Genomic DNA, 18520 nt, shown 5'->3' with positions numbered 1-18520 from the left:
CTTTCTCTTTTAGCTACAATATAGCAGGTTAGCAACTGGAAGCAGTTAATTCCATAAATTATCTGGGAGTACGCACTAGGAGTGATTTAAAATGGAATGATCATATAAAGTTGATCGTCGGTAAAGCAGATAGACTGAGATTCATTGGAAGAATCCTAAGGAAATGCAATCTGAAAACAAAGGAAGTAGGTTACAGTACACTTGTTCACCCGCTGCTTGAATACTGCTCAGCAGTGTGGGATCCGTACCAGATAGGGTTGATAGAAGAGATAGAGAAGATCCAACGGAGAACAGTGTGCTTCATTACAGGATCATTTAGTAATCACAAAAGCATTACGAAGATGATAGATAAACTCCAGTGGATGACTCTGCAGGAGAGACGCTCAGTAGCTCAGTAAGGGCTTTTGTTAAAGTTTTGAGAACATACCTTCACCGAAGAGTCAAGCAGTATATTGCTGCCTCTTACGTATATCTCGCGAAGAGACCATGAGGATAAAATCAGAGAAATTAGAGCCCACACACAGGCATACCGACAATCCTTCTTTCCACGAACAATACGAGACTGGAATAGAAGGGAGAATGGATAGAGGTACTCAAGGTACCCTCCACCACACACCGTCAGGTGGCTTGCAGAGTGTGGATGTAGATGTAGATGTAGATGTAGATGTAGAATTGAGTTATAGACAGGCACAATGAAAAGACTGTTACACATTATAGCTTTTGGCCAAAGCCACCTTCAGCAAAGGAAAAAAACCAACCACACACACACACACACACACACACACACACACACACACACACACACAAGCACACCTCATGCACACATGATCTCTGCCACCAGAAGCTCTGACTGCTACCACTGGTTGTGGTGTGGCCACATTGCTAGTAGCTGTACATTCTGTTTTTATGTATCATTGTGAGCATCTCAATTATTCACAGTGTCATCTGAAAATATATTCACATGAAGAGGTGGTGTTCAGTAGGGGGCACCTGTGCAACAGGCCAACCACAGTTTGTTGCAGTATGGCGTGTGATGTATGTCTGCAGGCTTATAAGCTTAAAAATAAAACAATAGAAATTGAAACATAAAATTCAGTATTAATGTTTGAAGTTATCAAGCAAGAAAAGAGAAAAATCAATGACTGCAATGTAAAATAACGTTCCCAATAGTTAAAGTTGACCTATGGACACTGGAAAGGTATACAAATTGTTATCAAGAAATCATAGACTTGTGCATGTTTATTTTGATGAGATATGTTCAAACATGTTACAATGTTTTATTTAATATCTTATTTTGCATTGCCAGATGAAAACTGCTGCAGAGGGGAAACCTTAACAAAACTGGTCGAAGTGCACTCTTTGGAAGGAGCCATATCATCATTGCACTGGGCTTCAGATGACTGTTTATTAGTATGTTCCTCTTCTGGTCCTATGGAGCTATGGAAACTCAAAGCAGTTGGCGGTGAGTACACAATCTTAAGACTGTGTTATGTAGCATCTGCACACATTTTTGTGCCTCTCAGCTTGCTAGTCATGAAGTGACAGGAGTTACAATTTCAGACAGTATTATAATTGCCACATCTATGATCAAACAATACTGTAGTGTAACAACCATGGTACCATTGATCATTGTCTGTGTTGTACTGTCCATCAGCTGTTTGCTGTGGAAACAAGTAATGAAGCAGTATCTCACTTTTCACAGCTGCTGCTCTTAACTCCTCCTTAGAGCACAGTTTTAAATTAGGTTACATGAAACATTTAAGCAATCATTATGTTTGAATGGACCTTGCCATTGGTGGGGAGGCTTGCGTGCCTCAGTGATAAAGATGGCTGTACCGTAGGTGCTACCACAACAGAGGGGTATCTCTTGAGGGACCAGACAAACATGTAGTTCCTGAAGAGCGGCAGCAGCCTTTTCAGTAGTTGCAGGGTCAACAGTCTGGATGATTGACTGATCGGGCATTGTAACACTAACCAAAACAGCCTTGCTGTGCTGGTACTGCAAATAGCTGAAAGCAAGGGGAAACGACAGACGTAATTTTTCCTGAGGACATGCAGCTTTATTGTATGGTTAAATGATGGTGGCGTCCTCTTGGGTAAAATAGTTCCCCATTCGGATCTCTGGGCGGGGACTACTCAGGAGGACATCGTTATCAGGACAAAGAAAATTGGCGTTCTAAGGATCGGAGCGTGGAATGTCAGATCCCTTAATTGGGCAGGTAGGTTAGAAAATTTAAAAAGGGAAATGGATAGGTTAATGTTAGATACAGTGGGAATTAGTGAAGTTTGGTGGCAGGAGGAACAAGACTTTTGGTCAGGTGAATACAGGGTTATAAATATGTAATCAAATAGGACTAATGCAGGAGTAGGTATAACAATGAATAAATAATAGGAGTGCGGGTAAGCTACTATAAACAACATATTGAAAGCATTAATGTGGCCAAGATAGGCACGATGCCAATGCCTACTACAGTTGTACAAATTTATGTGCCAATAGCTCTGCAGATGGTGAAGAAGTTGATGAAATGTATGATGAGATAAAAGAAATTATTCAGGTAGTGAAGGGAGATGAAAATTTAATAGTCATGGGTGACTGGAATTTGAGAGTAGGAAAAGGGAGAGAAGGAAACGTAGTAGGTGATAATGGAATGGGTGTAAGGAATGAAAGAGGAAGCTGCCTGGCAGAATGTTGCACAGATCATAATTTAATCATAGCTAACACTTAGTTCAGGAATCATGAAAGAAGGTTGTATACATGGTAGAAGCCTGGAGATACTAAAAGGTTGGAATACACTCTTTCAAATTCTAAAGGTGGCAGTGGTAAAATACAGGGAATGAAAGGCTATTTACAATTTGTACAGAAACTAGATGGCAGTTATAAGAGTCAAGGGGCATGAAAGGGATGCAGTGGTTGGGAAGGGAGTGAGACAGGGTTGTATCCTCTTCCTATTGTTATTCAATCTGTATATTGAGCAACAGTGAATGAAACAAAAGAAAAATTTGGAGTCAGTATTAAAATACATGGAGAAGAAATAAAAACTTTGAGGTTCGCCGATGACATTCTAATTCTGTCAGAGGCGGCAAAGGACTAGTAAGAGCAGTTGAACAGAGTGAACACTGTCTTGAAAGGAGGATATAAGATGAACATCAACAAAACCAAAACGGGAATAATGGAATGTAGTCAAATGAAATTGGGTGATGCTGTGGGAATTAGATTAGGAAATGAGACACTTAAAGTAGTAAAGGAGTTTTGCTATTTAGGAAGTAAAATAACTGATGATGGTCGAAGTAGAGAGGATATAAAATGTAGACTGGCAATGGCAAGGAAAGCGTTTCTGAAGAAGAGAAATTTGTTAACATTGAGTATAGAATTAAGTGTCAGGAAGTCGTTTCTGAAAGTATTTGTATGGAGTGTATCCATATGTAGAAGTGAAATGTGGATGATAAATAGTTTGGACAAGAAGAGAATAGAAGCTTTTGAAATGTGGTGCTACAGAAGAATGCCAAAGATTAGATGGGTAGATCACATAACTAATTATGAGGTATCGAATAGAATTGGGAGAAGAGAAATTTGTGGCACAATTTGACTAGAAGAAAGAATCAGTTAGTAGGACATGTTCTGAGGCATCAAGGGATCACAAATTTAGCATTGTAGGGCAGCATGTAGGATAAACATTGTAGAGGGAGTCCAAGAGATGAAAGCACTAAGCAGATTCAGAAGAATGTAGGTTACAGTAGGTACTGGGAGATGAACAAGCTTGCACAGGATAGGGTAGCATGGACAGCTGCATCGAACCAGTCTCAGGACTGAAGACCACAACAACAACAACATGTTTGCATGTTGGGTTTAATTTGTTAGGTACATAATAGGAAATGCCAAATACAGAATTAGTTTGTTTTACTGACAGTCTAAATCAGGAAGATGAAACTGGATTTCTTTTCCTGCAGCCCTGTTGATCTGGGTGAAGATCACTTCCTCTCGTAACCCTCTGAAAAACACAAAGAAAAAATGTATATTCTGTAATAATGTGTACATACACGATGTGATCAAAGTATCGGGACACCTGGCTGAGAATTACATACAAGTTCATGGTGCCCTCCATCTGTAATGCTGGAATTCAATATGGTGTTGGCCCACCCTTAGCCTTGATGACAGCTTCCACTCTCACAGGGATATGTTCAATCAGGTGCTGGAAAGTTCCTTGGGGAATGGCAGCCCATTCTTCATGGCGTGCTGCACTGAGGAGAGGTATGGATGTCAGTGGGTGAGGCTTGGTATGAAGTCGGTGTTCCAAAACATTCAGATCAGAACTCTGTGCAGGCCAATCCATTACAGCGATGTTATTGTCATGTAACAGTTCATCACAGGCCATGCTTTATGATCAGGTGCTTGATCGTGTTGAAAGATGCGATCGCCATCCTCGAATTGCTCTTCAACAGTGGGAAGCAAGAAGGTGCTTAAAACATCAATGTAGGCCTGTGCTGTGATAGTGTCATGCAAAACAAGGGGTGCAAGCCCCCTCCATGAAAAACATGACACACCATAATACCACTACCACAAAATTTTACTTTTGGCACTACACGCACTGGCAGATGATGTTCACTGGGCATTTGCCATACTCACACCGTGCCATCATATCATCATCTACATCTACATCTACATGACTACTCTGCAATTCACATTTAAGTGCTTGGCAGAGGGTTCATCGAACCACAATCATACTATCTCTCTACTATTCCACTCCCGGACAGCGAGCGGGAAAAACGAACACCTAAACCTTTCTGTTCGAGCTCTGATTTCTCTTATTTTATTTTGATTATCATTCCTACCTATGTAGGTTGAGCTAAACAAAATATTTTCACATTCGGAAGAGAAAGTTGGTGACTGAAATTACTTAAAAAGGTCTCGCCGCGACGAAAAACGTCTATGCTGTAATGACTTCCATCCCAACTCGTGTATCATATATGCCACACTCTCTCCCCTATAACGTGATAATACAAAACGAGCTGCCCTTTTTTGCACCCTTTAGATGTCCTCCGTCAATCCCACCTAGTAAGGATCCCACACCGCGCAGCAATATTCTAACAGAGGACGAACGAGTGTAGTGTAAGCTGTCTCTTTAGTGGACTTGTTGCATCTTCTAAGTGTCCTGCCAATGAAACGCAACCTTTGGCTCGCCTTCCCGACAATATTATCTATGTGGTCCTTCCAACTGAAGTTGTTCATAATTTTAACACCCAGGTACTTAGTTGAATTGACAGCCTTGAGAATTGTACTATTTATCGAGTAATCGAATTCCAACGGATTTCTTTTGGAAGTCATGTGGATCATCACACACTTTTCGTTATTTAGTGTCAACTGCCACCTGACACACCATACAGCAATCTTTTCTAAAACGCTTTGCAACTGATACTGGTCTTCGGATGACCTTACTAGACGGTAAATTACAGCATCATCTGCGAACAGTCTAAGAGAACTGCTCAGATTGTCACCCAGGTCATTTATATAGATCAGGAACAGTAGAGGTCCCAGGACGCTTCCCTGGGGAACACCTGATATCACTTCAGTTTTACTCGATGATTTGCCGTCTATTACTACGAACTGCGACCTTCCTGACAGGAAATCACGAATCCTGAGACGATACCCCATAGCTCCGCAGCTTGATTAGAAGTCACTTGTGAGGAACGGTGTCAAAAGCTTTCCGGAAATCTAGAAATACGGAATCAACTTGAGATCCCCTGTCGATAGCGGCCATTACTTCGTGCGAATAAAGAGCTAGCTGCGTTGCACAAGAACGATGTTTTCTGAAGCCATGCTGATTACGTGTCAATAGATCGTTCCCTTCGAGGTGATTCATAATGTTTGAATACAGTATCACATCACATCATGTACTGTGATTCGTCACTCCACACAATGTTTTTCCACTGTTCAGTCATCCAATGTTTATGCTCCTTACACCAAGTGAGGCATCTTTTGGCTTATGAGCAGCCGCTTGGCGATGAAATCCGAGTTTTCTCACCTCCCACCTAACTGTCATAGTACTTGCAGTGGATCGTGATGCAGTTTGGAATTCCTGTGTGATGGTCTGGATAGATGTCTGGCTATTACACATTACGATACTCTTCAACTGTCAGCGGTCTCTGTCAGTCAACAGATGAGGTCGGCCTGTATGCTTTTGTGCTGTATGTGTCCCTTCACATTTCCACCTCACTATCACATCAGAAACAGTAGACCTAGGGATGTTTAGGAGTATGGAAATCTCATGTACAGATGTATGAAACAAGTGACAGCCAATCACCTGACCACATTCGAAGTCTGTGAGTTCCACGGTGTGCCCCATTCTGCTCTCTCACAATGTCTAATAACTACTGAGGTCACTGATATGGAGTTCCTGGTAGTAGGTGGGAGCACAATGCACCTAATATGAAAAATTACGTCTTTGGGATTGTCCGAATACTTTTGATCGCATAATGTATGTACTATGGAGAGCTGTGACTGGTAATAAATATATTCCACATTTTGAAAACACTCCATCAGGTAATTAAGTGATAAATTTTTATTTGATGAAAGGAAGTTGCTTACTGTGGACTGCATAAAAATTACTTATTTTCTGTACTTGTCAGTGGTATCTACCATGTTTCCAGTCACTACATATTGCTTTATTTTCTGTTACAGATGAATGTCACTCTTTTACCTGTCTTCAGAAGTTCAGCTTACCAACTAAGAAAAAGTCATCTGTTATGACAGCTGTGATTCATGACAGTCATCTGTTATTTGGTGACAGGACCGGAAACATACATGTATATGGTTTAATAACCACTGATGATGTAAGTATTATCCCCATGCCAGCCAACTCAGCAAAAGTTTACATTGTAAATTACATCTTTGAGCCGCCCCTTGATCCCAGTATGTATTCATCAAACATGTTTAGGCCCAAGATTTCTTATTCATGAAAGTAATGCCTGAAGCTTTTTTGCACATAAATGAGGGCTTCATCATGATTATGAAGCAGATATAAGTATATCACCCTAATTTTTGGTGGAGTCCATACAAGGTAGCAAACAATGAAGGGAAACCGTTTCATGAATGAACTCATTACAGCAGGAAAAATTTGAAGTTGGAACACAACCCTATTGCCCATGGTGCCAGAATGGATAATAAGTCAGCTTAAAAAATAAAAACTTTCCATAGCTTATGTGGACTTTGTTTGCACACACATTTGTTCATCACATTGGTTAGATGGAAATATAACAGAAACAGAACAGTCTTGTTTCAGTGCAGACTATAAGTGATAAGAAATGTGATGTGCATGAGGTGCATAAGGAGCAGTTTTCTTTGAAAATGAAGCAGTTAATATGGTACAGAAAGTATCTTTTTTTTTTCAATCTTAAAGGCTTTGATTGAATTCTTTTGGGAGATTTGTGACTTAATAACTAATTTAAGAGTTCAAAAATATTTTTTTGCCTTTGGAATTAGCACTTTGTGCCTCCTTTTTTCTACCAGAAGTCTCACATCTTTTTTTACACCTTTTGTTACATTTTTATACTTAAAGATCCTAAGCCTACAAGTCTGTTGTTGATATAGTCCCTCGAGCAATGATACAGTAATCCTGTACATTTTATGTCCTGTGAGCAGAAGAGTGGTGAGGCACATCACACAGATTGACAAAGGTATCAGATTTTTGCACCATCATAGCAACAACATATTTGTAAATTGAAATGTGGAATGCTTTGCTTGGAGAGTTGCCTGCGTCTTCAGTTTCTCTTTTCATAAATGGAACTACTTGTCATTAATTTTATATAATACCTAATAGCACACCAGTCTGTCGTAGAAGGAAGATAAATAAGGTAAGATTTTAAAGCCAATCATAGTGAAGTCATTAGAGATAGAGTACAATCCAGATTGAATAAGGATGGGTAGGAAACTGTGTGTGACGTATTTCAAGGAATCATACTCACACTTTTTCTGTTGTGAAGCAATGGTACAACAGTATGATAATATTAGTATGGAGATTATGATGTACCAGTTATCTGAATGCGTCGTTTATATGATTTTCATTATACTTACCACTCAATGTTCTTGAATACTTGTATCACTTAACACTATTACGTAACTCTATTTACTGGCAAACAAAATTCCAATGCCATTTACCTACCAAGGATTGCAATGCCTTATTATGTATACATCAGTGCAAACAAACAATACACTTGCTTAATAAGTCAAGTGGACGTATAAAAAGGCAAATAAATAAAGGAAATGGCATCACATCACATTTTGACCTCATGTGGGTCAGTTAGGAGAAGCAGAAATATACTGATTGCAAACAAAGAGGCAGATGTGATTGTGAGATTTGGAGACAGGAGGAGTGGGATAGAAAGAAAGAAGAAAGAAATTAAAAAATGAAAGTATGCATGAATATTTTCAATTAAGACTAAGACATTAATAATAGCAGTTAAGAAAGTAAAATGTAATAATATAACATTAGAAATAACAACATGAATAAAGAATATGAGTACTGAAGAGAGATCCTATAATTGAATGCAGGTAATTACAGTGGCATTGGCTTTAATTTCATTAGGTATCTGACTACTATTTTCAGTATTGGATGGACAGTGGTGGGGGGGGGGGGGGGGGGGGGTAGAATAACTGGTGCAGAAGTAGCTGCAATTAAATGCTTCCACCATAGTCTGTAAATCTTAATGTATGTGTGTTCCTTAGGTTCACTGGAATCTGTGCAACTTTTGCCACATGCATTATGTACGAGTCTACGTAGTAGATAGCAGTCAGCAAAAGGGGTACATTGCTACTTTATCTGTGAAGGTTTACACTTTGGCATGTAATATGAATAAATGTTTTATTTCAAATCATTTGTAACTCTGTGCCTAAAGGAAAGGAAAATTTTCAGGAATGATTTATTGTCCCTTAAGAATTTCCATTTCTGAATTAATTTGCTTATTTGTGATAAATTTCATGATCTTGGTTACACATTCATATCAGTAATTAATTCTTCCAGAACAATGGGACAGTAATGTTGGATAAACTGCATACAAAGCACCAACATGGAAAAGAAAGTGTCACATTTATAATGAGCCTGAAATCTGAAATAATTTCAGTTGGACGTGATGGTATGCTCTGCTGGTTTACTGTAGCAAATAAAACATTACGTGAGGTTTCTGTCTGTAGGCTACCTATGGAATGGCCTGCAAGAATTCTAACTGTAAATGGTGGAATCCTTATTGCAGGTTTTGTTGATGTAAGTACTGTCTTTATTTTTTTTAATTCAGTCTTTCAGAGCAAAATTTGTCTTCCTGTCTTCTGTGTCCATTTATTTTCATACATGTTTTGTGTCTTGGTGATTGAGCTTATACAAAAATGTATTTTTTTTATCAAAATAAGACAGTATGAGAGATTTGCAGGTTTTTTGTTGTGATTAATCCTAAACAAAGTTGCAAATCATGGTATTATTGTTAAAACATACAAAACTAAAACAAAGTGTTATTTTGTGATTCAAGTGTCTTTTATATAAAAGCTGCAGTGATATTAACATGTATCATGTGTACTGCTGCAGTGCTGGAGTGTTATGTTTGTTGATGTATGTAAACTTTGCAATGTTGTTTTTAAGCACTTGCTCATCTTCAGAAAATAGTGTTGACTTTCGCTAGAAGACTTTTGTAGAATTTTGCATGTCATTGAGCTAGGTGTTGTAAGGAGAAGCCAAGCAATAGCCTATAGCATACTCACAGGGATAACAGCACATATTGTTGAAAGACACTGGAAATAAGGGGGGGGGGGGGGGGCAGACGAAGTGTGTGTTTGTGTGTGTGGGGGGGGGGGGGGGGGGGTAGGAAGAAGGATGAGGGAGAGGGACGGATGGGACTGGGAGGAAAAGTCACTAAGTGAGTCTAAAGTTTCCATTCCATCCCATCCCTTGTGACCAGTCTGGTGTGGCAGTTGAAAATAGCAAAACAAAATGTGAAGTTTTAAATTTCACATTCAAGAAATTGTTCACATAGGAGAATCATACAGTCATTTGACCACCAGACAGACTCCCATTTGGATGACTTAGTAATAAGCATACCTGGCATAGAGAAACAACTGAAAGATTTGAAAGCAAGCAAATCATCAGGCCCGGATGGAGTCCCAGTTCAATTTTACTAAGTGTACTCTATAGCATTGACCCTGTACCTAGCTTGCATTTTTTGTGAATCTATCACCCAGTGCAAAGTCCCAAGCGACTGGAAAAAAGCACAGGTGATTTCAGTGTACAAGCAGGGTAAGAGAACGGACAGGAGTGTGATAGGACTGCTGTTGTTCTCTTTATACATAAATGATTTGGCTGACAGTGTGGGCAGCAGTTTGTGGTTGTTTGCTGATGATGCCGTGGTGTACAGTAAGGTGTCGAAGTTGAGTGACTGTAGGAAGATACATGACAACTTAGACAGAATTTCCAGTGTGATGAATGGCAGCTAGCCCTAAATGTGGAAGAATGTAAGTTGATGTAGATGAGTAGGAAGATCAAACCTGTAATGTCTGCATACAGTATTACAGTGTTCAGCTTCACACAATCAAGTCATTTAAATATCTGGGCATAATATTGCACAGCAATATGAGGTGGAATGAGCATGTGAAAACTGTGGTAGGGAAGACAAATCATTTATTGGGAGAATTTTAGAAATGAGTGGTTCACCTGTAAAGGAGACTGCGTATAGAATCCTGGTGTGACTTATTCTTGAGTATTCTGCTTATGTGGCAGAAACAGAACAAATCAGCTGGGACTATCAGCATAGAAGGTAGAATGTGTGTGGAAATGATTTGTCAGGAGCTCGAGGAAATAGTGACATGTTCGAGCAGGCAACTGCATATCTACAGTCAACGCTCAGATACATTCTGCGCAAACGTCTGTGTGTAAAACCATATGGGCTGCAATTGTTTAATGTGCTGACTTTTGCAATGACTCAACGGGAGATTGTGGAACATATTTGTAATTCACCTAATGGTAACATCTTTTGTGCCATGTCCTCTTCAAAAATTTATGCACCATTTTTCTTTGCGGAGAAAAGCATGAGTGGTTTTGTGTACCTGGACATGTAACAGCAATGACTTATGCCCCAATTACAGCAAGACAGAGCAGTGGAGACTTCATTTTGCAACAAGATGGTTCTTCGCCATATTTTCAAGCATTCGTGATTACCTCACTGTTGTACTGCCTAAGTGATGGATTTGGATGTGCTTCCCATCATTACTTTTCTTCAGTGGCTTCTTAAATCACCTGACATAAATGATATTGGCCACGACGTGTTGATAAGTGTATGAAAAGAATCTGACTGTCATATTCATGTTTGCCATGTCACAAATGGTGCCCATATTGAGCACCTGTCATCTGAGTTAAAAACTTGGAGAGATGCTCTGTCCTTTGATATACACTCCTGGAAATTGAAATAAGAACACCGTGAATTCATTGTCCCAGGAAGGGGAAACTTTATTGACACATTCCTGGGGTCAGATACATCACATGATCACACTGACAGAACAACAGGCACATAGACACAGGCAACAGAGCATGCACAATGTCGGCACTAGTACAGTGTATATCCACCTTTCGCAGCAATGCAGGCTGCTATTCTCCCATGGAGATGATTGTAGAGATGCTGGATGTAGTCCTGTGGAACGGCTTGCCATGCCATTTCCACCTGGCGCCTCAGTTGGACCAGCGTTCGTGCTGGACGTGCAGACCGCGTGAGACGACGCTTCATCCAGTCCCAAACATGCTCAATGGGAGACAGATCCGGAGATCTTGCTGGCCAGGGTAGTTGACTTACACCTTTTAGAGCACGTTGGGTGGCATGGGATACATGCGGACATGCATTGTCCTGTTGGAACAGCAAGTTCCATTGCCGGTCTAGGAATGGTAGAACGATGGGTTCGATGACGGTTTGGATGTACCGTGCACTATTCAGTGTCCCCTCAACGATCACCAGAGGTGTACGGCCAGTGTCGGAGATCGCTCCCCACACCATGATGCCGGGTGTTGGCCCTGTGTGCCTCGGTCGTATGCAGTCCTGATTGTGGCGCTCACCTGCACGGCGCCAAACACACATACGACCATCATTGGCACCAAGGCAGAAGCGACTGTCATCGCTGAAGACGACACGTCTCCATTCGTCCCTCCATTCACGCCTGTCGCGACACCACTGGAGGCGGGCTACATGATGTTGGGGCGTGAGCGGAAGATGGCCTAACGGTGTGCGGGACCGTAGCCCAGATTCATGGAGACGGTGGCTAATGGTCGTCGCCGATACCCCAGGAGCAACAGTGTCCCTAATTTGCTGGGAAGTGGCGGTGCGGTCCCCTAAGGCACTGCGTAGGATCCTACGGTCTTGGCGTGGATCCGTGCGTCGCTGCGGTCCGTCCCAGGTCAACGGGCACGTGCACCTTCCGCCGACCACTGGCGACAACATCGATGTACTGTGGAGACCTCATGCCCCACGTGTTGAGCTATTCGGCGGTACGTCCACCCGGCCTCCCGCATGCCCACTATACGCCCTCGCTCAAAGTCCGTCAACTGCATATACGGTTCACGTCCACGCTGTCGCGGCATGCTACCAGTGTTAAAGACTGCGATGGAGCTTCGTATGCCACGGCAAACTGGCTGACACTGACGGCGGCGGTACACAAATGCTGCGCAGCTAGCGCCATTCGACGGCCAACACTGCGGTTCCTGGTGTGTCCGCTGTGCCGTGCGTGTGATCATTGCTTGTACAGCCCTCTCGCAGTGTCCGGAGCAAGTATGGTGGGTCTGACACAACGGTGTCAATGTGTTCTTTTTTCCATTTCCAGGGTTGTATATCTATTTGCTGTATATCTTGTAGTTTTTGCGTAGTCATCTTCAGGAACCTAGAGCTAATTATGAATAACCTTGTATATGCTTTAATTGTAATCTCGTTTTGGAAAAGGAAGCAAATATTCTCAAACCATGTAAGATAATATTTTTTTTCATAATGGGTAACTTGCTGGGGTATAAGTTACAGCATACCTGGAATGTGAAACAAATTAATACAATAAATCAAGTGTGTTCGAAATTGGGCAGGAGGGGTGGGGGGGAGGGGGATGTCAACTATGCAATTTGGGATCATTGGGATTACATAAAGTGGCTCAGCTGAAAGACAGACGTTCACATGTGATGTATGCGTCAGTCTTGGTATGTCAGACAAGCTGGAATACAAGTTGCTGGAAGCTGTGACAAGTGCTAAGGATGCTGCACAGTTCAACATATTGTATGATCATAATGGAAATAGTGCCCGACACAAAGGCTACCGCATGAATTGATTTGTGCTTTTATTTGTTCATGATCTGTTTCTTAGTTTGGTTTGTGTCTGAACATGGAAGCTTTTACCTCAGAAATGTGTCAGTTTTAATACATCATATATCAATGTGATAAATGTAATTCAACTGACTTGTTCATTTAAACTGCAAGGTTTTGCAGGTGCCACTGTGTCAAGTATTTACTGTGAGTACCTTGATTTAGAGAAAACAGCTTCTTAATCAGCTGCGATGTTTAAAAACACACAGCTGTAAATTATAGAAGCAGATGTGTAGCAAATCACTCTGAATTCTAGGACTGTCAACAAAAACTGTTGAGCAGACAACCATTCAAAACTACTACCTCAATGTGCGGTACAAACATTACCACCCTACGCATTTACTGCTGCTCACCAAACATCACAAGGCTGCAGAGGTTAATGTGGGCACTGTAACATCATCATTAGACTCTAAAATTGTGGAACAAAGTCACCTGAACTCACCAATGACAGGGAACAAATAAACTGAAAACCATATTAGGTTATATATCATGCTTCACAAAAAGTCATTGTTCAGGCATGTGGTGGAGCAACTCTTATGTGAGGGAATGAAATTGGTAATTTGATAGGTTTACTTTTCTCTCTCTCTCTCTCTCTCTCTCTCTCTCTCTCTCTCTGACAAACAATATGTGAAGATACTCCCATGTATTTACATCTGTTTATTTAATTACAGTACACTGCAGGCAATGTGCACCCTCAATGCAAAACTGTATCATCCCCACATAGTGCCAAGATTTTTTGAGAAACACTTCTGCTAATCTCAATTCTACCTAACACATTTGGGACGTTTTTGAGTGAGATGCACATGTCTTGGACCAAACTTTGATCATTCTGAAGTATTTGTGCATGGTGGTTGATTGGTAATGAATTATGTTGTCGGTGTCTCATGGAGCCTGTGTCACAAAGTATCAAATCTCAATCATGGAGAAATGAGGTACTGACTGCTGTTTTCATTTTTTGCTAGGTGTCGAAAAGTTGACAAGGGAAAAAATATTCACTGTCATCTGACTGTTGAGACTTGATAACAGTTGTGACTTCCTATGCTGTTGACTTTTCAAGATTTCAGATGTAGTTCTCATTAAAGTATAGTCATTGCTGCTACAACAATTCAGTACTGTTCAGTTAGATTGTGTGAATGCTGTTCCTGTTTTTTTTTTTGGTGTGTGTGTGTGTGTGTGTGTGTGTGTGTGTGTGTGTGTGTGTGTAATTCTTGTGCCAAGGAATCACTAATTTAGCTCAGTAGATGCAAGAATCTCATAATGGTAGATGGAGTTAAGCCTTTTGGACATTTTTTTTTTACATTCCCATGATTCACTGCTGGTGAACCTACACCCAGTATAACACTTTCCAGTCAAGGACAGGAAGGAGCAGGTTACACTCAAATGTGCAAATGTAGTTCAAATCTGCAATGCACTTTCGAGTCTTCATTTTGAAAGTGATAGATGTGGATTTCTCGCAGTCATATTCTACTCATAGTAGAGAGATTTTTTTTTCAAGAGAGGGGACAGAAGTTGACAGTTGCATTCTGTCATAACCATCAGAAGGCCACAGTTCTGCCCTGGATTCATTTTAGGCTAAAATGTCTACTAAAATTTCTATGTAGGACGGTATACTATACACTCCTTTTTGGCACTCTGTCACGTCAGCCTTCCAACCTAAGCTACACATGCTGAATGAGAAAGTATCACACTGTACCATCAGTATGGACCCACTGAATATTAATCTGCATTCTGAAAACATTTCTGCCCTGCCCCTTCACCATTGCTGCTCCCACTTCCAACCTCTTCCATAGTGACTGTGAAAGCTGAAGTTGGCAAATTTTATGAGCCCGATGATTAATGTCGTGACTCGTTAGATGATATCATTTAGACAGCATGACAGATCATTTTGAAGGGATGTGTACATTTGAGGCTGTCATGGAAAATAGGTTACTGAAGTGTAGTGGCAGTCATAAAAAAATCTGCTTCCTGATACTATAGTATGCCTTGTTTATTATTTTGTGCACTGTTGCATAAAAATCTTTCAATTTTTTATTTGTAGGTGAAGTTTATTGTTTGGAGCCACGAAGAAAAACGAATACTCCTAGAAGTTCAATGTGGAGGTGGTCATAGAGCATGGGACTGTGCAATTAATGAAGATATTTTCACTTTTCTATATCTGAAAGACAATGTTGTACACAGATGCATATGTAGCTTAGTTGATTTAACACGACCACACTTGCAGGTAAGCAGTTAAAAATAAAGGTGAAATAAAAATTTTGGTTGCTTTGACTGCATTGTAGCTTGCAACATAACTTTTGATTTAAATTATTGTGACATGTTATCAAGCTTATTCATACAACAGTTTTTAGTGGGAAAGTGGGGTGGGGGGACTAACCCTAGGTGTATGGAATATTTTTAATATTGTGAAGGACGAATGGCAATTTGTAAGTAACCATAAAAAAGTCCCAGTTTTGAAGCTATTAAAGACCTACATAATTTCCCCTACGCTGGGGGAGGGGTGGGGGGCACTCCCATCCCCTCCCACTCACACCCCTTGCCTCCGGGTATGGGCGCACTTAACTCTTAATGGTACTGTAAGTGTACAGCACAAACATTTGCTTAATCTGATGAAAGTGTTGCCATTTTTTCTCAGACTGCTCACAAAAAGCTTTACTTCATCTGTATGTCTTCTAATGTGTGTGGACTTAAATCAAACAGGAGGAAGTAATGAAAGAATGAATCTTATGAAGCTAAAAAGAAACTTTATTTTGAAATAAAAACAAAACAATAATGAAAAGGAATGCTGTCCATTCAGTACTGTTTCCACCCTGTATTTACCAAGCAAGGTAGTGCAGTAGCTAGCACACAGGACTTGCATTCAGGAGGATGACGGTTCAATCCCGCATCCAGCCATCCCTATTTATGTTTTCCGAAATTTCCCTAAATTGTTCCAGGCAAAAGCTGGAATGGTTCCTTTGAAAGGGCATGGCTGACTTCCTTCCCCATCCTTCCCTAATCCGATGAGACCAATGACCTTGCTGTTTGGTCTCCTCCCCCAAAACAACCCAACCCAACCCAACCCACCCTGTATTTTATAATATGCTCAGACACTTTTTGACACACCATCTGCAGGGCAGTCAAGAAGTAGTTGCTTGAGCCTATACCACATCTTGCAGTGGCCTTCCTGAGGTCATTTAGTGAGATAGGAGGGTTCATGCAGTGGCACACTGCAAGTTTTAACTGTTCCTAAGAATGCTCAGTTGGGTTCAGGGCAGCAACCACCATAGGCCATTCCATTCAGTCGATTACTGTTTCTCAGAGGGGTGTTCACAAGGTGGGTGCAGTGTTATCTTGCAATATCATTTTGAAATGTGAAACTGTTGCTGAAATATTGACCATAGAGTTGGATAGTATTTTTGTGGAAATTGGCCACTTGGCCTTGCCCATTCATGCTGTTAGTGGACAGGTGGCTGCTCCTTCAGCAGGATCTGAGCAGGCACATGGGGGGAGTGGTTTACTGGTCATTGGGTGCTCCAATGTTAGGCACATTACAGAACCCCTTAGGCAGATAGCATTCAGGGCTGGAAAGAAAGCCAATGCACACTCACTATGTCTGCCGGAAGGCCACACCTGAGATGTGGAGGTGGCCTTGCCGGTGCAAGCTGCAGTCGTCTGCAAACTGTGGCTTACGTTGACACCAATGACACCTATCGCATGGGTTCTGAGGTGATCCTCAGTTCGTACATGCTTCTGGTGGAGGTGGTGATGACTGCTGGCCTTGCCCATGGAGTGCAAGCAGAGCTCGCAATTGGCAGTATCATTCCCAGAGATGACGGGGGTCCTTTGGTTTGGAGGTGAGTGGAGGGTCTCAACCATAGGCTTTGTTGACTCTGTGATGGTCTTGGCTGCAGTTTCTGGACCTGCATTATCATGTGGGGATTTGTAGGTATCCCTTTGATAGGTCAGGGGTGCAATTCACAGAGGAAGCAGCTACTTGGATATCAAAGCACTTGTGGAGTGCATGTGAGGGTTGTTTTAGGCTAGGCAGTAGTTTGAGGTGCTCTAATGAACATTCACCAGTTAATATGCAGCAAAAGAAGTCAGTTGGGATTCAGAATAAAGACCATTTGACTGCCTTAATTTTATCAGTAAACTGTTGAAGCGTTCATAATAAAGTTCCCAAATTTACTTCCTTCTAGGAAAGTTCTTGCGTTCAAATTATTCTTGGGTCTGACAGCTGGCTGAAACTCAAAGTGGAATGTTCTGAGATATTTAGCGAGTCATGGAACATATATCTGAAAGATAGATTAGAGGCCATGGGTGGGGAGTGTTAATTGCAGTTGACAAAAATACTATATGTATTGAGGTTGAAATTGAATGTGACAGTGAAGTTATCTGGTCACATATAACAGTGTAGGTGAAACCAAGTTAATTGTAGGATGTGTTTACTGGCCATTCAATTCCACTGTGACAATTCTAGTCATTCAAAGAAATGTTATAGTAAATAACACATAAATACTCAGATCATGCAATACTAGTTGCCTTCAACTTTAACCTGCCGAGTATAGGCTGGGACGTCTATTGATTCATTGTGCGGGGTACAGACAGACAGACAGACAGACAGTCATACAAAATACTTTTGAACACATTTACTGGAAACTGTCTTGAGCAGCTAGTATGGCAGTCCAAACACAATGGAAATATCTTAGACATCGTAGCTACAAGTAGGGGGAACCTTATAGACAATGTCAATACAGAAATGGGAATTAGCATTCATAACATTATTATAGCAATTGTGATTACAAAAGTTAATAAATCAATCAAGAAGACTGGGTGAGTGTTTCTGCTAGATAGAGCAGATAAGCAGTTGTTAGCATCTCTCTTAGACAGTGGACTGACATCACTTAGTTCCCGTAAAATGGATGTAGAAGAATTATAGGCAAAGTTTAAGCAGATTATAAATCATAGTGTGGAGAGTTAGTGCCTAGTAAGAATAAAGGATGGAAAAGACCCACCATGCTTTAATAACAAAATTTGGAGGATGCTGAGGAAGTGGAGGCTGTTGCACTCTCCGTTCAAAAGGGAATGCACAAATGATGACACGCAAAGGTCATTAGAGATTTGTTCTTATGTGAAAAGATCTATGTGCTAAGCATACAGCTACCATCGTCATACCTCAG

At 41.0% G+C, this 18520-nt stretch overlaps 1 protein-coding gene across 3 annotated transcripts in view; it reads left to right on the top strand.

Moving 5' to 3' along the window:
- The window catches only part of LOC126298610 (WD repeat-containing protein 6), a 268743-nt gene that overhangs the window by 159084 nt on the left and 91139 nt on the right, over nt 1-18520 (top strand). For all 3 annotated transcript variants that reach the window (XM_049990014.1, XM_049990015.1, XM_049990016.1), the window contains exons 8-11: nt 1307-1462; nt 6677-6828; nt 9015-9254; nt 15400-15582. In XM_049990014.1, the coding sequence (XP_049845971.1) occupies nt 1307-1462; nt 6677-6828; nt 9015-9254; nt 15400-15582 (731 nt within the window). The remainder of the gene's footprint in view (nt 1-1306; nt 1463-6676; nt 6829-9014; nt 9255-15399; nt 15583-18520) is intronic.

The sequence above is a fragment of the Schistocerca gregaria genome, chromosome X (genome assembly GCF_023897955.1).
Source record: "Schistocerca gregaria isolate iqSchGreg1 chromosome X, iqSchGreg1.2, whole genome shotgun sequence".
Lineage (NCBI taxonomy): Eukaryota > Metazoa > Arthropoda > Insecta > Orthoptera > Acrididae > Schistocerca > Schistocerca gregaria.
This window is presented reverse-complemented; position numbering and strand designations above follow the sequence as displayed.